Source organism: Adiantum capillus-veneris, chromosome 12 (genome assembly GCF_014529385.1).
Source record: "Adiantum capillus-veneris isolate H3 chromosome 12, ASM1452938v2, whole genome shotgun sequence".
In the NCBI taxonomy this organism is placed as follows: domain Eukaryota; kingdom Viridiplantae; phylum Streptophyta; class Polypodiopsida; order Polypodiales; family Pteridaceae; genus Adiantum; species Adiantum capillus-veneris.
The window spans coordinates 118,295,467-118,318,491 of NC_140942.1; the positions used below are offsets into that span (position 1 = coordinate 118,295,467).

Sequence of the window (23,025 nt, forward strand, 5' to 3'; positions counted from 1 at the left end):
CCCTAACTACTCGAAAATCCCACAATCCTAATAAATGGCCCTAAAAATGTCAATAAATATGTAGCTCACAACAAGTGACCTGACACACATATTTAGTAACAGAAATGCAGAACACTCAAGACTCTGACCCCGGGAAACCCTAGGAATGAGGGTACCTCCTCATGCAAGCTTACCGAGTGAGCAACACAGTGGAGTGCACCTCCGAGAAAAGGTACGTCTATCTCAAATACGGCCAGGCAGAACCACCACATAGCCCACTCCCTAATCTACTCTCAGCTCCTCGACGGGAAACAAGTCCAAGGGAGCTAGCATGAGAGGATATGTCGCCTGTGGTAGAGGTTTGGTAAAGATGTCAGCAGGGTTATCTGAAGTCGGGATGTACTCTAGTTGGACAGAGCCATCCTTGGTCTTCTCACAAACAAAATCGTATGTATCTCTATATGCTTGGTCCGAGCATTAAACATCGGGTTTCTCGCAATGGCTATACAACTCTGGTTGTCAAAAGTACATGATGGTCGTCTTCAGGGGAGATCTCGTCTCCAAAAGTAGCCTCCGAATCCACATTGACTCACATGTAGCACTGCAAACAACCCTGTACTCTGCCTTTGTGAAAGATTAGGCAATTGTAGGCTATTTCTTGCTGCTCCATGAAACTGCTCTTGAGCCAAAAGAAAAGGTGTAACCTGTAGTCGACCGTCATCCATCTCTACCCCACTCTGTATCACTCCATCCTCGTAGAGATCTGGGAGTTTGTACCTCCAACTCCATAGTGAATGCCTAATGACTTGGTTGTCGTTAAATACCACAAAGTCCAAAGAGCTTGCTCCAAATGTGACTTGGCGGGTTTCTGCATGAAAGAACTGAGAAGTCCCACCGGGAAACTAACATCAAACCAGGTGTTGAGAACCCAAATAAGAGAACCGACTAGTTTCCGATATTTTGTAGCATCTATTACATCTAGGAGATCATATTGTGACAACTTCTGATTGGGATCCACAGAGGTTGAGATAGGTTTGCACTCAGTCATACCAAATGCTTCCAACAACTCTTGGATAAAGCGCCCCGAGAGAGAAAGATGCCCCCCTCCGTCTGCCATATCTCCAATCCAAGAAAGTAGTGAAGCAAGCCCAACATCTGCCATCTCAAACTCCTTAGCCAAGGTCTCCATAGTATTGCAGATGTTCTCAACATGGCTACCTGTAAATCACAAGATCGTCCACATAGAGGATAACAAGTGTCACCAATCCTTCCTCACGGTAAATGTATAAATTTGGATCTGCAGAAGATTGTCGAAAGGAGGGTCGTAGGAAGACAGAGTCTATCTTCTGCTACCACGCTCGACGGGCTTGCCTTAGGCCATAGAGAACCTTTAGCAACCTACAAACCAAGTCTCCGACGTCTGGATCATCGAACCTTGGAGGTGCTCCACATACACCTCCTCATCTAAGTCACCATTGAGAAATGTTGAAACAACATCCCTGTGAAAAACTGACCACCCAAAAAAGGCAACAAGGGCAAAAACTATCCGAATAGTCACCATCCTCGCAGTCGGTGCAAAGGTCTCATCATAGTCCACATGAAACCGGCCTGTTCAATCCAAAAAGGGCGGTAGACTTTACTTTAAACCTTGATTTAGCTTTCACCCATTATTAGTCGTCTATTTTACCTGTACTTTCAAGACACAACAAAGGGGAGAGGGATACAGGCTGCTAGATTGCACCTGTATGAGTAGACGGACACCAGATTGGCCCCTAACTTAGACGCCCCTTTCGGTATTTCTTTATTGTTCAAAAGAGGGAATAAACGTTGTGGTTCCCTACAAGCTGCCCCGCACAAACTCGGCTAAATTTCCACTGTTCCAGCCCGATTTCGGCAGCATAACTGTACTAGAACCCTTCACAGTCAGTATTCCGACGCATTGACTGACTTTCCCGACGCATACCGGCACTTTGCAAAACCTGGCGAGAATCTGCAGCACGCTGAATTCTCTGTTTTCAGCCCTGAAAATGCGCCAGATCACCTGTACAGCGGTCCCCTTGCGTCCCCGAACCTCCTGGGGGTATTAGGGTCCGTTTAGGGCCAAAAACCTAAACCTGCAAAAATACACAGCAGGCTGTAATTCACTGTTTCGGGCTCCGTTTCGCGTGCTGGTCGCATCCGTAGCAAGTCCTCGAGCTCCCGCACCTGTAGGGCTACTTGCCCTTTGAATCGGACGAGATTTCTGGCGTGAAACCTCTCCGAATTCACCTGTACCTGTTGGGGATTAGCCGCTAGCTAATCCAGTACCTGTGCAAGAGGCTCTTGCCTCGGCAATCGCGCATGAACCCACACAACTGTACATTGGTCAAATGAAGAGCCCACTAGAGGGGCATAACATACTGCCAAAGGGGAGAGAGAGGGCAGTGCGTAGCGTGCAGGGCATCACTCCTGGCACCGCACTGTGCATAAGAGGGAAAGCAAGCACTCCATAGCTCTTAACCTATGACAAATCTGAAAATGAGGCTCTCCCCCTCCTAAATTCAGCGCCACTTCTTGTTGCATGAGGCAAGTGCACCAGAAGGTGCCACTTGGCACATTTATAAGCATTTTCCCGTTTCGGGGTTGCCGTCTAAAAATATCCCAACCGGTTGCCCAGTTGACTTCACGGCAGAGTAAGAAAATGTTCCCCTTGTCATTCCGGCGGTAATGACGTCAACACATTTTCAGGTCCCAAAATAGCAGTTCCCTAAATTTTAGGAGATGCTGCCATTGTATCTTTCTAGGTCATCCGACCCTCTTTGTACACTGCGGCCACATCCAGAACTGAAATGTAGCCTCTGTAGCAAAGGATTCCACTTTGGCTAGTCAATGACCCCACTTGGCTAACCATAGTCCTTGTCCAACCTTAGTGCTGTCTTGCCCTCAGGCCTGGACTCCCTCTGGACAGTTCCACACTAGCTATGCAATGCAGGGCAGTTAGATTTCCCGAGGGGTGTTTCCAAAAAGTGAAAGTAAATAGATAATAAGAAAGAAATCAACAAAAAGGATAGATAGTAGTCACACGCTGGTGACACCACACCAAGTTTATGAGAGTAGCCCTTGGCACCTAGTCTTGTCTTGTGCTTGTCCAAAGAACCATCACATTTGTACTTGGTCCTGTAGACCCATTCAACATCAATTACTTTCCACTTGGCAGGCCGCGAAACTCATTCCAAGAGTTGTCTTCTTGATGGAATCAAGTTCTTTCTACATGGCCAACTTTCACTTCGGTTGTGAAAGCCCCTCCTCAACTGTCACGGGATCTCTGTCCTTGATCACTGTCGACATCAAAGCATAGTTCACCTGTAATAAAGTCCCCCAACTGCCTTACTAAGTCAAAGTCGTTGAGATCGTCATGTACTACCGACTTCATGCCAATCAAGTGGAAAATTTGAAGTTGCTGGATCTCACAAGGTCTCCAATAGCCACTTCGGTAACTTGTCGGACTCGCACCGAAGGAGGAGCTACTAGTATATTTGGCTCTAACTCTGCACTATGATGAGAACCTCGGTCATCAGTATTATCTGAAATGGGTGCTCCTCCAGAGCCTGAGGGCAGGGGTAGGAGAAGTGGTTCCATCAAGAGGTAAAACAAAATCTGGGTCTCCCAGTATTGGCAAATCAAGGGTCGTCAAGGAAGACTTGGGAACGGAAGCCCCTCTGAAGGTAAAACTTGTCGAAGACAACATCATGGCTAAGTACAACATCCTGCCTCTCTAGATCATAAAGTCGATATCACTCGGAAAGAGAGTTGTAGCAGACACAAAACATTCTCCTAGACTTGGGATCAAACTTCCCCCTTTGCTCCTCCAGTACATGGACATCTGCATCACTCCCAAACATCCAAAAATAAGAGACGTCGGACTTCTTACCAAAATAAGCTTCAAACGGGATCTTGCCTGAAATTGAAGAGGTCGGAGATAGATTTATGGTATGAATTTCCATCGCAACTGCCTCTGCCCATAAAGACTTTGGCAAGTCTCGATGCTCAAGCATGGTCGGTTTCATTTCTACCACTGTCCTATTCTTCCGCTCCACTACTCCATTCTCTGAAGCTAATCCGGTATTCGCAAGCTCTCGCTTGATGCCATTGTCTAATCAAATAGTCTTCAACACTTGATTGCTTTTCTTTAAAGAGTGCGTAGTGCGCGGAATGCATGTGTGCGCAGTGCGGTGCAGAAGGGGGGAAGAAGAGAGATGCGCAGTGTTGTGTGGGTGGAGCCAACTTCCACGTATGAGGATCCCCTTATTCTTTGTATATGTACAAAGATAAGAAAAATGTATGGACAGTGGGCGGCCGGACACCGGACGTCAAAAGGCATAGCGTCTTTACCCCAACAATCTCCCACTTAAAGACGAATGTCCCAATAAGTGGGTCCTACTTGCTAACCTATTAGTATGTACTAGAAAATAGGTGAGACTCTCTCAACCTACGCCCACCGGCTCGCTCCGTCGATCTACATGCAGCAGTATCGGCTCTAGTAATAGGCGAACGTGCGTATCCACGATAAAGCCTGCATGTAAATCCTACATACAACTTTGTATGGTATGCAAAGCTCCACAATGCATCAATCACCATACGACTGACAATCCCTCTTGCAAATGCTCCCACTGAAGCTGCTAAGTCAGGCCTCGACACTAGTAGGTTGTACATGAGACGCCCGAACGCTAACAAAATCTACGCAAACCTCGTTGTGCTAGCCTCCCCTACGCTATTTACATATGTTGCATCATCAGGACTACTCATCACGTATGGATATGTCATGGCCGACACTAGGATGGCTACGTTCCTTTGATCCATAGACGGAACTATGCGTCCTCGCATCAACTCATCAACTTCTAGCATAAGCATATCAAAGAACTCCATGTCCGTCATCTTTGTCTGTGTCTCTAGGGAGCAGACCCGCTCTGCCTCTGTTTACACACTCTGACAACACCTGTTTCGTCTCATTGCTGCTCTACCTTTGTCTCTACAGAGTCTACTGGCACGTCCTGCACAGCTCAATGCTCTATCTCGTGAGCACTGTGGAGCTCACCAGCGAAGGAGACACATCTCGTCTCTCGCTCAACGCATGCCAGCAACAAAACCAAGACAATCTCGTCTCGAACCTCAAATACATGCATAGGATATACCGAGCCACTGCGGGCTCGCCTGGCAATCGCTAGTAAACCACAATGCATCTGGAAAGACTGCTCTCTAAGCAGTATCTGACACCCACAACCTGCTAATTGTCTCACTGAGATCAAACTGTCTTAGCTGAGGAACATAGCGCACATGTCGTAGCGTATATGATGCAACACTGGGTAATGAAAACAAACATCTCCTACACCTGCAATGTCAAACGCCGAACCATCAAACAAGTACACACAACCAAAGCTCCCACTAGAGAAAGTGTTGAACCACTCATGATGTAGTGTGACATGGAAAACTGCATCCTCATCTAGCAACCAGCGGGGAGAAGTGTCACCTCTCGAAGACATGTAAGCAAGAGGAACGCTAAAGGCAAACGTGACATCGTTGTCACTGGCATATGAAGCCACCACTCTAGCATGTGTCAAAACCTCATCTGCATCACGCATACATCTCTGTTGTTGCCTCATACGTCTGAAAAGGCAGCGCCTAATGTGCCCTGTGTGACCACAATGCCAACAACGCAAGTATCGGCAACTACGAGACCGCCATCTCTCATGAGTCATGACTCATAACTATCGACTCTGAACTGTCACACATGTCTGTTATACAAATGTCAAGAAGCCAAAGCTATGGCGAGAAAATCCTGGGAGGCTCGGAGAAATTTGGTAGAGTCTCTTCCCTATAACCTGAGCAAAACCTCAAGCAAAAATCTCAATCATAAACCGCATCATAAACATGCACAGACACTCAATGTCTCAATAAAGAGATCACAAATGGTATACATAAACTGCCAAAACCCTGGCAAGCTAGCTCACTCCTCAATGAGTGGCGCTATGGACGACTACACCTATCCAAAAATACCTGTGAACCTGCAACCTGCGAGCTGTACCTAGCTCACATTGTATCTGCATATGCATAAATAGCATAAATCGCACAAAATTGTGCTAAAAACTCTTTGAAACAACCCACGCAATCATACATGAGCACTATCAAGTGTGCTGCATAATCTACACTAAAGGAATGCGTGAACCGTGAGCAAAACGCTTGGAATTCGGTACACACTACCTCGTCCGTCAGTAAACATGTCAACCGAAACAAGACACAAAGTGCAACCAGCCACCTTTGGTCGTAAACGCTGTCCAAGAGTCGAGTGCGCTCGAGGGAAATCCGCTCCTGAATGGTCCATCGGAGCCGCTATGCGTCTAAAGTGTGTGGTCAAAGCTGGAAAATGAGTACCGTCGAAGTTGAAAGGCTCTCGAGAGCGACGGGGGGTCGCGAAGTAAACACTGCGGAGCCAAGCCACTTCAGATGCGGGCTAAAGGAGAGTTGATACCGCTCTCACTCGGTCTGTCTCCAGGTAAGTCGAAACCGGGAAGCCTAGGGAACCATCGGAGCAAAAAATTGCTCCGGAATGGGTATGGGAGAGTCGTCAATGGTGAGGCTACGCTGGAAAAGAGCCATGCCGCTCTCGCTCAAGGCCCATAAAAAAGTCAATGCCATCTTCCTCCGCCAGACAGAAGTGCACCGATGATGTAGTCGTCGATGGTCGAAGCTGATGTCGAGCCGATCCGAAGCCGCAAAAGGTGTCGCCAAAAAAGTGTGCCTTCAGCGTGTCTAGGTGTGACCGCCGCCGTCGGGGATGTAGGGCCAATGCCATGGGAAACACGGGCTTACTCGCCGATGCTTGCACACGCCTGTGTGCGTGCACGTACGCGCACGTGACGCGCGCGCTCTCTCCATTATCTCCGCAACCAAGAGAACTCTCAAGCTCTCTCTCTATTCTCTCGTTGTTTCCTGTGTGTGAACACACGCCTAGTGTCACAAACTGCTGACGTGTCAAAGCCTAAAGAATGGAGCCAACTGACAGATGTCGGCCGAGGGGCCTAAACCCTAAGAAGAACAAGTAACAAAAGAAGAAGTCCTACCAACTTATGGGGACCCCGTCCGATGGGGCCCCAAGTGACAAAGGAAATAAAGCACGACCCACACACACACACACAAACACATAAGAATATTGCGTAGCTACTGATGACGTGGCAGACTTTCAAAAATTGCACTAACATGATGACGTGGCAAGCTGTACGGATTTCCGCGTTTTGCGTTGGCTGATGAAGTGGCAGGTATACGGATTTCCATGATTTACGATGGCAGCTTTTTGGCATTGCTTTTGCACCAGATGCTTTTGAGTTTGAAGGCTTTTCACGGTAAACTGCTTTTGGGACCTAGGGCCTTTAAATATGAGGTTAGGGCTCATTCTCTGGTATGCTTCCTGGAGAAGGTGCAGAATCTGGAGTACCGGCTTGTACTATGTTGATGCAATATAAAGAAATACCGAAAGGGGCACCAAGGTTTGGGGCCAATACTCTCTGGGGTGGAATTCCGCCACTCCCTGTCGCGTGTCGTCTCTCTCTCTCTCTCAATTCAGTTGTTATTAAAGTGCTAAAAGTCTGTTCAGTCTGTTCTTTTCTATTGGCACGTGGTGTCCGTCTTGTGACAGTTGTATCAGAGCATCAGGCGTGTGCTTTTCTTAAAGCATACCGGTTCTACAAAAGAGCAGACAGAGCTATTGGAATTTTATTTGAGGTATCTTCGGCGCCCGAACCCGGACTTACTAGACACTCCCACCCTTACTTCATCGCGCATCAGGTGCGCTCCCGTCTTCGTCGCTGTCTTACAGGGCATAAGCCATAAAGAACCCAAGACTTGGAATTCATGGATTCAGCAGAATATTCGCAGTTTCTGCTCAACGAACTTCACGACATTCTTTCGCGGCATCCTCAACAGAATCTTTCGATGCTGCAAAGTTTTCAACAATTTTTGAACTACATGTTACCCCCTCTGATGCCCCAGGTGGTACCTCCTCCTTCGGCATCAGAAAGTGGGAGAGCTCCACTCTCAGCCATCTGTTCCGATCGGGGGGAGTTTTCAGGAATATGGTGCAGCCATCTGACCCTGATCCAGTACAACCGCTTTTGCCACCGCCATTGCCCCCACCTCCACCACCACCACCGCCACCCACCAGGCTACAATGGTTGGAGCCCATATGGATACCCTTATTATCCATACCCGAGATATACGCCTAACCAACCCAAAGATTTCAAAGATGGCGGCACGACAGTCAAATTTTTCACTTTTTCCGGGGTGAAGGATCGCAAGAAAGCATTGCAGTTACAACAACGATTCGACAACATCTATGCTTTAGGGAACTATACAGAAGAATCCAAGATTTCTCGAGCAACGAGATTTCTTAAAGATAATGCTATGCAATGGTGGAGTTCAATCGCAACACAACCGCATGCTCCAAGGACCTTGCAAGCTTTCAAGACAGTTTTTGTACGTAGTTACATGACTTCTATGTTTGAAGTCCGGATGTTGGCAGAGTGGGGCAACTTGAAAATGCTTGCCACCAAAACCATGGACGAATATAACCAAAGGTTTCTCGACGTGTACCTTCCTATGTCCTTCTTTAGATATGTTCCCTTGGAGGCCCAATGCGGGCAATACACCATTGGACTACCATCACCATTGCAGGAATATTGTCTATCCAAGCAAGTCTCCACCATGCAAGAACTTATGGACCATGCCGCAGTCGGCTACAAACGGATGAAGGGAAAGCTAGAGTTTACCACAGAAGAATCTCCGACCACTGACCACAACTCTCGCCAACAAAGAACAAATTCTCAAGAGTCTCGTGAAAGTCAACCACAAAAGCCTCATTTGACACCTAAACAACGAGACACCTTACTACAAGAAGGCCGATGTATTGGATGCTTTCAAACAGGACATAACTATTTTGGTTGTCCCCAACGTACTGACAGACCCACGGAGCCGACTCCTGCGTCAACGGTCGACAGAAACCCAGGACCATCTCCAGCCAAATGAGCTAAACCAGCTATTGGATTAGTCCCTGACATCTATGGCATACGCCTTGAAAGTACAAATGAATTGTGTCGAGCATATGGCAAAGTCAATGGCTTCAAAGCCCTTATTTTCTTTCACCCCGGAGCTACAGAGAACTTCATCCATCCAGGATTTTTAAAGCAAATGCACTTTGATTATGATGCAAAGGGTGGAGAAATTGAATCTGAGCCAGCCACGGGGCAAACTCAAAAAGTGGTATCGCTCATTGGTGCTCTTCTAGTGACTGTTGATCACCTAAGCGGGAGTAGAACTGGTACCAATCTCCCTACTCCTCGTTGACGGGTGGCTCACCACTACCGCCGGTTGTCACAAGGCGGGCACCACGTGCCAATAGAAAAGAACAGACTAAACAACTTTAAGCACTTCAAATAACAATTGAACTGAGAGAGAGAGAGAGAGAGAGAGAGAGATGACACGCGACACAGAGTGGCGGAATTCCACCCCAGAGAGTATTGGCCCCAAACCTTGGCGCCCCTTTCGGTATTTCTTTATATTGCATCAACACAGTACAAGCCGGTACTCCAGACTCTGCACCTTCGTACTGAAGCATGCCAGAGAATGAGCCCTAGCCTCATATTTAAAGGCCCTTGGCCTGAAAAGCAGTTATAGTAAAAAACCTTTAAAACTCAAAAGCTTCTGGTTCAAAAGCAAAGCCAAAAAGCTGCCAGCGTAAATCATGGAAATCCGTACAGCCTGCCACGTCGCAAAACGCAGAAATCTGTCCTTAGGGTTAGGGTTAGGGTTTCTGCAGTTTTAGGGTTTCTGGCAGCAGAATTAGGTTTTGCAGGTTTTAGGGTTAGGGTTTCCAGAAGTAGGGTTCAGTAGTTAGGGTTTCTGGCAGAAATTAGGGTTTGCAGGTTTTAGGGTTAGGGTTTCCAGAATTAGGGTTTCAGCAGTTAGGGTTTCTGGCAGAAATTAGGGTTTGCAGGTTTTAGGGTTAGGGTTTTCAGAATTAGGGTTTCTGGCAGAAATTAGGGTTTGCAGGTTTTCTGCACTCGGGCAACCACGTCCTCACTCTGTGACACTTCTTCTACTGCTTGTTCTTCTTAGGGTTTAGGCCCCTCGGCCGGCATCTGTAAGTTGGCTCCATTCTTTAGGCTTTGACACGTCAGCAGTTTGTTACACCGGTCGCACCCTCATTGTGTACTTCATCATCAGGGGCCGAATTCGTGTCGAAATCATCACTCCTGTCCATGGTATTGGAGAATTTGAGCATGTGACAAGGCTAGGAGAGAAAAAATCTGCAAATCTAACCGCTACAGCAGAAATCAGCCCCAAATGAATGAAAAATGCAAAAACAACAGCAAACAGTCTCTTTTTGTAGTAGAAATTCAGCACCGAAAACTCGCACAGATCACCGATTCGATTCGAGAGCACGATGTGGCTCTGATACCATGTCAAAGGTGCAACAGAAAAGAGTAAATCGAGTGATGCACTTGTCTGCAACCGTAAGCAAACCTCCTCTTGGGACCGGGCAGCCAATGGATCTCGGATCTATCGCAATAGATCTCCTCATACTCAAGCTCCTAGCGCGAACCGCCCACCGTATGGGCACGGGAACAATCTGCAAGCTAGCAAGAGGGAGAGGAATCGCAAGGCAAAAACGCTAGCAAGAGGGAGAGGAACAATCTGCAAGCTAGCAAGAGGGAGAGGAACAATCTGCAAGCTAGCAAGAGGGAGAGGGATTGCAAGGCAAAAACGCTGCAGAGAGAGAGAGATCGATGGTGTGAGGAAAATACTAGAGAGAGGGTCAAGCCACACACAACAAAAACGCTAGCAGGAGGAAACGCTACAGAGAGAGTGTGCCCAAACGCTGGAACTCTGCAATGATCACAACATGCCAAAAGTACAAGGGGAGGGGTTGCATATATCGGCAAATTGTCAATTTGACCTACCTATTGCAAAACACCACGATCCTGATAAATGGCCCTAAAAATGCTAATAAATATGTAAACTCACTAAAAGTGACCTGACACACATATTTAGTAGCATAACTGTAAAACACTCGAGACTTTGATCCTGGCAAACCCTAGGAACACGGGTTCCGCCTCATGCCAGCCTACCGAGTGAGAAACACCGCGGAGTGCATCGCCGAGAAAAGGTACGTCTACCTCAAATACGGCCGGGCATAGCCACAACACAACCCTCACTCCCTAATCTGCTCCTAGGAGACACTAGAGCCACCACCGGACAGGAATCTGAACTCTAACAATCTCCTCCCTACCTACCATAGAGATCATCTATTCCATTACCCATCGTAGTACCCATTGAAAATACTTCTCTCATTGTATAATCCACAACAAAGTATGTTTCATAGTCACACTATCACAAGGCCCATTTAGCGAAAAAGCAAACTTACAAGAAGCAACTTTTTACTATTCATATTCAAAATGCATTTGGAAATTTTCACATGTTGGAATCAAGAATAGTATTTTAATTGTTTCTATAATTCACTTTGGATTACTCTGTTTGTAATCTGCATAATATTGCACTTCACCTTGGGGGCTATAGCGTACCCTCAACATGTTCATTTATGAAAGATAATTCTTGCAATAGTAACAAAAGATCGTATCACTACTCTCTGCATAGTATCCATGTAAGGACTTTTTATGTTCCATTAGGATCTAAGATATATGGTAAAAAAGAACGAATTAAAGATATGTGGAGAAATAAGTGCACATTTCTATAATTAGGGGAAAAAGTATAGGAAAGATAACATGAAGGTAATTGTTTATGATTCCATAAGAAGAGCTCGTAACCATTTTGTGATTTGAGAAAAGAACGTAAAGGACTTTGCAGACAAACCTCACCTCAAGGGGCCCATAATAATCCTCATGCTTCTCTTGTCAGTTTATACCAAAGCTTGAGCAACTTTGGTGTTGCAGCATGCAAGACTCAAGTACCACATAGGCACCAGCTTCGGCAATATGTCTAAGCAAGAAAACAAAAGTGCACATTAGATAGCATAAAATTCGTCAGCTTTTATTTCTGCATGTGCACATAAGTGTCAGTGAGTGAGCTAGAACATATAATATGAGAAGATGACTTCAAACATACTAGGAAGTTTCGAGACCAATGTCACTATTGGCACTAGTGATGATGAGTGAAATCTATTGGCGCCAATGTTGAGCAAACACAAAGAAGAGATACCTCTATAGCTATGTTGCCAAAGGGCATCCAACCTTTAACTTCAACCATGGTTAACATGTCCGAGCATCCAATACTAGCCTCATCCAATGTTAGTACCATATGGACTTGACTAAGCTGAAGCTAGTATGAGTCATGACACATACGAAAATTAAAAAACGAAAATTAAAAAAGAGTTCTTTTTTTTAACTCTAGACCTTAGGCTTCACAAACTAACACTAACTTAGCAACTCTCACTTGCACATGGGCTTGATGTGCCACGTGGACATGCTCTTATGACTCAGAGCAAAACCCTAGGCTAAAACCTAGAAGAATGGGTACTAGTAGCCTTCTGCGTGTTTTTGCACGACCAGCACGTTAGAGCACCTACATAATCCTCTTTGCACAAATGGTTGTACAAAGCACAATCAAACAACAAGCGGCATAGGTTGTCTAGTCTAGTAGACACATTTTCGTAGTCTTGGATGGGCCGGAATAGAAAAGCATGACACATGTGACCATGTGCATGTCTTTGTTTTGGCCAGTACATTTGGTGCATGTCCAACTATGACACTTGGTACTACAATTTGGCAAAAGTTGGGAAGAGAAGTCAACGTCAAAATTCAGTTATTAAACATCAGAAAACTTGTCAGTGGTTTTGAAACTTTAGGTGCCAAAACTAGTCTAAAGGAATCCCCTTGGCTCTTGATTCACACAAGTTGCAGAGATGAAGTAGAAGCAAAAGAAAATTAGCCTCTTTTCCACCTCTCCTTCTCTGGGAATTTTTGCAAGGAAATCACAGCCCATATCTGGCTTTGCGTTTTCAGCTTTGAGGGGCAGCAGAGGGCAGCCAACTCCAATCTAAAATTGACAAGCAAGCTCCACACAAGCATTCATATTTGAAGACCCTTGGCCCTTGCTTTTACTAGAGCCCCCAAAAGCTCAAAAGCTTTAAAATTGCACCCCAAATTCGCAAAGAGAAACGTTTCCATAATCTAAACCTAAAAGCTCTTAACAAGTCAACAGGTTTGATGCCCTTTGTCAAAGTCAACAATGTAGAAGCGTAGAATTAAAGAGAGAGAGAGAGAGAGAGAGAGAGAGAGAGAGAGAGAGAGAGAGAGAGAAATGAAATGAAATGTTATATTAATGTCTTCAACAGGCCAAAGTGACCTATGAGACCAGAATGTTACAATGTCGTGGATCTGATACAAAGTCAAAGTAACAAAATGCCAAAATAAAAATACTATGGAATCCTAAAGTGGTAGGTGTGAACTAAGCAGCTAGCTGGGATAGCTAAATCACAAGAGATCAAGCATCGGTCGCTGGCAGATCTCATCAATCTCCTCCATGGTTTCAACAGTCTGACCGGGCATCGTGCATGTGGGCCAAAGTGATACGAATCCTCTGATGTAGCCTCCGACCAAGCTGTGAAGTCCTCCGCAGTCGTGGGCGTCTGGATCTCCCCAGCTCAGTCGCTCGATCGATCAGTGTCCCTCTGGTGTGAGGCGACAACCTCTACTGTGGTAGTAGCTCCTCCAGGTGTCCGGTGTCTGCTCTAAAGAATTCTGTGATGTGTCTCTGAGACTGACTAGCCTCTCCTCTCATCATGCTCTCTCTGTGTCTGCGCAGCTCGAGCAGAAACAAACCCAGGCATCTCTGATCCTCGTACCTCATGACTTTGGAGAGTGGTCCAAAGCCCTCTCTGAACAAGCAATAGAAGCGGCCTTGTATCTCGTAGTAGACGGGGCAGTGGCATGTGTAGTGCAACTCTGTCTCAAGCTCCATGTCACACAGGGGGCATGTCCAGGCCTCTGCTAGTACTCCGCTGTATCTCCCAGTCTCGATCCGCAGCTGGTGTGAAGATGTGCCTATCTGGCCAATAGCACATCGTATCCTAGGTGTCCATGTATCTGGGCCTCGTCACAAAAGCGTCCTCCATAAGCTGGAGAAGATGCTCTCTGTAGAAAGCCATCTTCGTGCCCAGCTCCTGTGTTGGCTGTATCCATGTCCGCCTGGTGTCTAGCTGAGTCAGGTCCTGGCAGATGAGCCTAGTGATCTCGGAATGTGTAAGAGTCAGAGAGGGTGCATCCAGCGAGTACTGGAAGGGGGGCAATTTGTCTATGCTGAACCCATGGTCCCATGCGCATGAAACCATGATGTCATCTCCCCGTACCAACATGTTGTATCTCCCTGCATGGCTAATTGTCGAGAGGACTCGAGTGCAAGGTAGGCGTATCTGTCTAGGAAGTTCCCACATGCGGTGTATGAAGGAGACAGATCTGGTGAGCACCTCAACCACTAGTGGGGGGGCAGCTAGCTCTGCTAGGATAATGACACGTGGTACTGAAGCCTTGGCTCTAATGAGCCGCGAGATCATAGAGACCAGAGGCTTCTCCATGTCCCACCATCCATCAATGCGACCTGTCCTCCCGTGATGATCCAATGACGGCCCCCATATCTCAGCTCCATAGAGCAATGCACAAGCCACCAAAGTGTTAAAATGCCAGAGCTTCATCCGAGGCTCCTAAAACTGAACCTATGAACACATCCTCTCCAATCTACTCAATGCTACATGAGCTCTGGTCAATCTAGTCTCTGTTGCTCTCCTCAATGAAAATGCTGGTCCACTAAAAGCCACTCCAAGGTAAGTGTAAGCGTTTGTATACTCCACTCTCTCCGGGTCGTATGTGAATGCGGGCGCTGACCTCCTGATCCACTGTGGGGTGGTATTAAATACCATGACCTTGGTTTTACCAAGGTTGACAGACAAACCACTTTCATGGGTAAACCTATGCAAAGCATCCAAGTGACGTTGCATTCCCTCCGGAGAGTCGGAGATCAACACAATATCATCAGCATATAGCAATAGCAGAATCCATGTCCCTGCCAGCGGTGCACCTCTATCACCATCTCTCTCAATGTAGTCAGAAACCTCATCCACATACATACCAAATAGAGTAGGAGAGAGCGGGCAGCCCTGCTTCACCCCAATTGTGGAGTGAACCGGTGTAGATAGACCCTTTGAGGTGCGTGCATGCCCTACTACTGATCTATACAATGTCGTGATACCCCAAATGAGCTTTGTGGGTACTCCCATCTCTTGTAATCTGCGCATCAATCTATCTCTGGGTACTGTGTCAAATGCTTTGTGGAAGTCCACAAAGCTACAATAGATCCATCTCCCATGGGATCTGCCCTCCTCAATGATGGCCCTGAGTGTCAAGATATGGTTAAGAGTAGAAAAACCTCTCCTGAACCCTACCTGCCCAACTGCACGCACATCTTCCCTCTGTACCCATCTACTCAATTGCTGCTCAAGAATAAATGCGTACAACCCTGCAATGTGTGTCCAATCATGATAGTGCGATAATTCCCAGGCTCCATAGGGTCTTCTGACATGAAGATAGGTACAATCGTAAATAGGCTCCAAGTATCAGGCAAGCCCTCACACATGGTACGGTTAAATATAACTGCTAGAAGCTCTACTAGTAGATCTCTGGCATGCATGAAATGCTCAGCTACTAAGCCATCATGATCATATGCTCTCCCAGTCCTCATCCTGTCAATAGCCTTTTTCACCGTCTCAGCGGTGAAAAAAGCACATGTGTGTGGGCATGGAACGGGGGGGTCGGGAAGGGGCGGCTGTCCAGGAACTGTGTACAAAGATGATGCGTACTGACCCTAGGTCTCTGTAGAAGTAATGGCAGGGGGAGGGGGGAGAATTGTCCTGGGTGGTGCATATACTGACATACTCGGGGGAAAGTAGCAAATAGCAATGTAAATATATATGCCTGTCTCTGCTCTCAATCTCACCCACATGTACCTAGCTTGCTCATCCATGCACGCTATATGTATCAATGGCTGCAACTCCTCCCTGAATAACCCTACCACTCCTCCTGAGCCCCGCCCTCTGTGCTCTGATCATGTGTCCTGTGTACAGGCTCTCCCATCTGTATCCACTAATGTGAGGCATAGACTGCCCAGGGGCCTGATGTGTCTCAGAGTAGAAGATATGTCTCTCCTGCTAAAACTCTCCTCAAAAGCACCCACATCAAGGCGTACAGATCCATTACAATTCTAGGTAGCAACTTTGAGTGTGGTTCCATAGGCCTCAAACCGTCATGTGGAGCGTTGCTCCAATATTACCACTCTTCCATCTCGGTAAAAAGCAATCTTACCTTTTTCCCTTGCCGCTCTAATCTTTGGCATTACCTCCTACATATGGGCGATCTATGAGAGGGTAAGGTCATCCCAGAGAAAAATACCCGTCTTCTTAAGAGTTGGTCTCTTTTTCAAAAAGTCCTTCGCTTCCATGGAGGGAAAACGAAGGATGAGTGCCCTTTCTTTCAAGGTTTCCCCCTTGCTCCCATTTTTCTTGTTGCCCACTCTCCAAGCTCTTGAGTGCATCGGCTCACGAACCCCCATCAAAGCCATGAGTTATTTTACCTCTTCGTTTACATTATCTTTCTCTTTAAGGCCGCAAATTCCCTCCCCTTGCCCCATATATATGAGTGCCTAAGGGAAGTTGAGCATGTATGGATGATGCCCCACGACCCAGCAAAATAAGGGAGTGTCCCATGGTAGGCCCCCAGCTTAAGTGGGCGGCCGGACACGGTACAACCTTTCTCTATGGGTGGCCAGCCCGGAGACACTAGCCATACAAGGAAGTGCCCTAGACCTGTGTGAAGCAGCAGAGTGGTGAACTCTAACAATTCATTTCTATGGATGGACGACCTCCTAGATTGATTCTTAGGTACCTGATACTTCAACAAGATCGATCTTTGATCCTGCTACCATCAAATAAGGATACACCCGCGTGATGGTACTTGATTTTTGCACGTGATGTCTACAGTCTCAGATAATTGTCAATCAAATTTATCTGTGTTAGATAAAGAAAGGTCAGCATTTTTGTGAGAGTTTAGTGACTGTTTTTCTAATTCATTACCGTCGCAATTGCCGCCAGAGAGACCTGAGGACCATTTGATAGATTTGGTGCTAGGGTGTAGCTGTAACAAACTTGGACACTCCAAGTCAAGAATCAACCGCGACAGCACCAAATAACCACTTCAAAACAATTCACAGATCACAATAGATTTGCACTGGCCCGGCGGAGTTCCGTGCCTAGAGATATTGGCCCCAAAGACTGGCGCCCCTTTCGGTATTTCTTTTTGTATTAATCAATCATCAGAGTACAAGAGAGCGGTTAGGGTTTCACTCTCAGACTCTGCGTCCAGATGCTCTGAGAAGTGAGGCCCTCACCACTAATTTAAAGGTTACAAGGGATGCCCAAAAGCAGAGCCCCAAAAGCTTTTAAAATCAAAAGCATCAGTTCTCTCTCTCTCTTAGAGAGTCTTTTCTCTTTTTTTTTTATAAAAAAAAGCAAAAGCAAAATTCGCGTCGCTCATCATTTTCCAAAAAAAAAAAAAAAAAAAAAATTATTTTATTTTTTTTTTAAATAATCCGCCTCCGCGATTTCCGGAATTTAGGGTTTTTGGCAAAAATTAGGGTTTGCAGGAATTTTAGGGTTTCTGGCAGAAATTAGGGTTTTTGCTGTCCGCCACGTCATCACTTTGTGACATACCCCCCTCTTGAAAGCATTGTAATCGACCGCGATTACGCCTGCAAAACCGACAAAAGCCATAAACCGTCTTAGCAGACACTGACTGTTAGTACCTACGTACTAGGAACACACATCTAGCACATGTACAAAATCGACAGTCACATCACATGACATCACAGGACATCACCAGACATCACAGGACATCACATGACATTCAACATTCATTCGGATCTTAGACCATGATTTATCGGCAATGTAGCTAGCAATCACATCTAGGTCCAATCGGGACCTCATCGATGTCCGATTGACTAACCCCTATTGCAACCATGTCTATTCGAGATCAATCAGACCAAAATGCTGCAGTCATTTCGTGTATCAGTTCCTGTACTCACAAGAAGTCAAGAACAAATCAGTATCATAATCAGGAATTCCATTTCATAAAGTCATCCAGCAGAATACTGTCAGCTCTCAGTATCCCTGAAGCTCAAAGAGACATCAGTGACTTTAGTATCAAAATCGAGGCATCTGTTGACAAAGGAGTGGAGTAACTCCCCTCTTGTGCATCCCACTGCACCAGATCTTCGGCCAAGCTGAATTCTGGGTTCCATTTGGAGTAGACTATGCTAAACCAAAAGCATCGAGGTAAAGTTTCACAATCTGAGGAGTATCTGCTAGGTCCTCCTCCTCCATCCACTTCGCATCAAGTGCAGGATAATTCTTGAACTTAACCAAGAACCGCCTTCGAACTTTACCCTTATTCTTCGTATCCTTATGTGCCAAAATCTGTTCAGGAACAAGGATCTCCTCGTTTTCTTCCACTTCGGGTTGCTCATCAGGCTCCCCATCATCAGGCACATCACCTTTAAAAGGTTTCAAGAGATTCACATGAAATGCATTGTGAATCCTCCAAGTATCTGGCAGTTTCAATCGGAAGGAGACTTCATTTATCTTTTCAGTAATCTGGAAAGGGCCGTAGTATCGCATACTAAGCTTTGGAAAAAGCCTCTCCTTTCCCTTGTTCTTTCGTAGGCGTGCCTTCTCAAAACGTAAGAGCACCCAATCATCCTCCTTCAATTTCATGTCGCGACGACGGCGATCCGCTACCTTTTTCTGTCGTTCTTGAGACTTCTGCAAAGTCTCGCGAACCTTGGCAAAAGCCGTATCCAGATCTCGCGTATATTTATCCGCTTCAAAGATCTTATCTTTCGTGCTCAGGAAGGGTGGAACCTTCGCAGCACCTTCAACAATCTCAAATGGCGCCTTACCCGTCGACGAGTGTATCGTGTTATTGTAGGCAAATTCCACCAGAGGTAAATATCTTTCCCATTGAGTCTTCTGATCTGAGATATAAGACTTCAATAAATCTAGAACCACTGAATTGGCAATCTCGGATTGCCCATCAGTCTGCGGGTGGAACGATGACGAGCACTGTAACCGCGTGCCAATGTTCTCCCAAATTGCCTTCCAAAACAAACTCGTAAATCTGGGGTCTCTGTCGGAGACAATTGTCTCAGGCATGCCATGTAATCTGAAAATCTGGGCCACAAACAGTCTCGCTAAGTGATCCGGCTTGACTGTTTTCTTCACTGGAATGAAATGAGCCTGTTTGCTAAATCTGTCAATAACAGTCCAGATACCATCGTGACCACTCTGTGTTCTCGGGAGATCAAAAATGAAATCCATCGCTATACTTTCCCAGGGGCGGGTGGGTATGGGTAAAGGCTGTAACAATCCCTGTGCTGTATGCCTATTAAACTTAACCTTCTGGCATACCAAGCAACTGCGCACAAACTCTTCCACATCTTTCTTGAGTCTCGGCCAAAAGAAATATCTCTCTACCCCTTTCATGGTGGTAGCAATGCCGCGGTGACCCGTAAAAGGTGGACAATGGCATTCAGTCATAACCTTTTCCCTCAACGGCTGTGTAACGCACAACATAGTCTTTTTCATCAAGTAGCCTTCCCGAAGGGAGTATCCAGCTACTATCTCCCCCTCCCGTATCCGTGTGAAAATATCTGCAAAATCTGTATCTGTGGCATACTGATCGACCATATCCTCGAAGCTCCTATGATGTATCGCGGAAATAGCCAGAACCAACGGTTTTCGAGACAAAGCATCTGCCACCACATTCTTCTGTCCCTGCACATGGACAATCTGGAAGTGAAACTGTGACAAGATGTTCGCCCACCGCATCTGCTTTTCCGAAAGCTGCTTCTGTGACAAGAAGTAGCGCAAACTCTGATGGTCTGTAAAGACAATGAAATCCGCTCCGAGTAGGTAATGCCGCCACTGAGTAAGAGCGTGGATAACCGCCAAAAGCTCTTTCCCATAGATCTGTGCTGTCATCTCCGGCCTAGAGAACAAACGGCTCTCGTAAGCTATGACATGGCCTTCTTGCATCAAGACCGCACCCAGACTACGACCACAAGCATCACAATATACTTCGAAGGACTTCTGCAAGTCCGGCAAAGTCAAAATAGGTCCCGTAGTCAATTTCTCTGTCAATGTCTGAAAGGCAGTCACCTCTGTGGGTCCCCACGAAAAAGGTACTCCTTTCTGTGTCAAGATATGCAAAGGGGAAGCAACCTCTGGAAACTTTCGTATGAACCGCCTGTAGTACGAACATAGTCCCAAGAAGCTTCTAACTTCATGGACATTCTTCAAGTCGGGCCAATCACGGATAGTCTCTATCTTGGCCGGATCCATTTGCACTCCTGCTGCTGACACAATGTGCCCCAAAAAGTGTATCTCTGGTAGGAAAAATTCACTTTTCTTTGCATTGATCACTAACTTGTGATCTCGTAATGCCTGAAAGACTTGAAGCAGATGATCTCTGTGTTCTGCCTCATTCTTGGAGAAAACAATGATGTCGTCAAAGAAAGTGCCAACAAATAGCCTGTACTCTCGAAAAATCCTGTCCATCATCCGGTTAAATTTCGCAGGAGCATTGGTTAAGCCAAAAGGCATCACCAAAAACTCAAATAACCCAAAATTCGTCCGAAAAGCTGTCTTGTAGACATCTCCTGGCGCTATCCTGATCTGATGATATCCACTCTTCAAGTCAATCCTGCTAAAACACGAGGATCCCTGTAACCTGTCGAGTATATCATCGATCCTAGGAATCAGAAATCTGTTCTTGATGGTGATTTCGTTGAGAGTGCTATAATCAATGCACATTCTCCAAGATCTGTCTTTCTTCAAAACCAACAACACTGGAGAGCAATACGGTGAAGTACTAGGCTGGACAAGACTCTTTTCCAAGAGGTCTTTCACTGAGTTCATAATCTTTTCATTCTGTACTCGGCTCACACGATAAGGTGGCCAATATATGAAATAAAGAGTGTGCAAAATGGTAAGAAAAATTGTGGTAATGCTGAATCAGTGTACATAACATAGATAGGCAAATAATGTACATCTAGGTAAAAATATTTAAATAAATATCAAAATAATTATAAAAACTCCTTGAATTTAAGCTTTATATACAATAAAATATTTACACACAAATGGACCATAATATATTTTATTTTTTTTATTTTATTTACTTTTTTGTCTTAATTAGGTAAAAATATTTAAATAAATACAAAAATAATTATAAAAACTCCTTATATTTAAGCTTTATATACAATGAAATATTTACACACAATGGGTCATAATATATTTTATTTTTTTGATTTTATTTACTTTTTTGTCTCAACTAACCCAATGACTAGCTAGTTGAGGGTTTTAAGGAGATATGGAAAAAGTCCCTTAACTCATACATGCCTATGTATAATGAAAAGATAGAGATAGCCACAACGTTTGGGTGATTTTGGTAGGGTGAGGTAGCTCATTATGGCAATTTCGGATAGCAAAAAAACGGCTATCATTAGCAATCTAAATGATCAGGAGTGTAGAAGAGCAATTACACTACCATCCAAGCCAAGCTCCCGGTGACTCCGGGTGTAGTCGCGGGATGCGTGCGGGTAAACTCTCCAAGAGAGTCCAAAGCACTGAAGTCCCACTTCAGTCTGTGGATCCAAGCAATGAACCTGTCCAAGAAGATCCAAGATCCTCTCCCTAAGTCCATGTAGATGCTCCTGTGTAAGCAAGTGATCTGACGTGTCGAGGTTAAGTGGTAAGCGTCTGTCCACCGAAGATGGTGGTGTCTTCTTTAGGAATGTCGGAATCCCATATGCCATGAGCATGGCGATATCTTGTATGAACTCCTTTGATAAGTGCATAGGTGTGTCCATAGCAAACCACAAGTCACTATCTCCTCTGGAGTGCGCAACCGCCAAATGATGGTTGGAATGAATCGATCTCCCAAGGATCGTACGTCCGTAGATGATCAAGCCGGTGTCGAAGATACCATGTACTGCAGCAGTCACTGAGAGACCGCATGGACCACCATCGGATGGTGTCATGACAGAAGGTTCTTTATCCTCTGTGAAAAAACACAAACCATGTGGCTGCTGCCCACCCAAAAACTCAACTGCGAGGTGATGAAAACGCTGCTGTCCAACAATTTTCAACGTGCTCGTACGCTCCCGATAAGGTCCGGTGAAACCGACCCGTGGGGCGGTAGGCTGTCTTTCACCCGAAATTCTTTACTTTAGACACACACAGAGAGAACTTGCAAAGGTAACCTTTTAGGGGGATTAACACTTAAAACACACACACGGCTCGGAAGCTAGAATGCTAAGAGCAGACGTAGACAACCTGTAGGTCCCAAAATTGGCGCCCCTTTCGGTATTTCTTTATTCTTTAAGAGGGTAGCGTACAAGAAGAGTCTTGGGAACTCTTTACCTCTACCCCGCTAGATACCACCCGTTCTGGCAAAATTTCGGTAGCATAATAGGCCCAAAACTTGCCTGAAATCAATTCCCCTGCTGGAACTCACTTCCACTGACATAAACCCTCTGATTTCTGCCCAAGAACAGTAAATTCAGTACGTTGTATGTACTGGTTTTTGCCATGTTTTTAGCCCTAAACAGTCCTTGAACTGTCTTCTAACAGTGGGGCACTGTTCTCAATGGTTCTAGCATTTGTATGGCTGGAAAAACAGTCCAATTCAACGCATAACCAGCACTGAAAACGCACCTGTACGGTGAGGTTATCACCCTCACCGGTGCGTGCTTTTGGAGCAGCAGTTAGCTACTCCCTTTTCTTACTCAAAGAGGCTCTTGCTTGAGCAAAAACGCATAAGATCTCACATCTGTACATGAGTCAAATGAAGAGCCCTCTTGTGGGGCATCACATTACTGCACGTAGGGAAGAGAGAGAGCAGT

The 23,025-nt window shown here is 45.8% G+C and overlaps 1 protein-coding gene across 3 annotated transcripts in view; it reads right to left on the reverse strand.

Moving 5' to 3' along the window:
- Positions 1-23,025, reverse strand: part of LOC147446402 (dehydrogenase/reductase SDR family member FEY-like) — a 123,490-nt gene that overhangs the window by 63,381 nt on the left and 37,084 nt on the right. Inside the window, exon 2 of one of the 3 annotated variants that reach the window (XM_086525638.1) lies at positions 11,883-12,003. The exons of the other annotated variants lie outside the window; for them this stretch is intronic. Coding sequence (XP_086381764.1) covers positions 11,883-11,908 — 26 coding nt within the window. The 5' untranslated portion in view covers positions 11,909-12,003. The remainder of the gene's footprint in view (positions 1-11,882; positions 12,004-23,025) is intronic. 3 annotated transcript variants of the gene reach the window in all.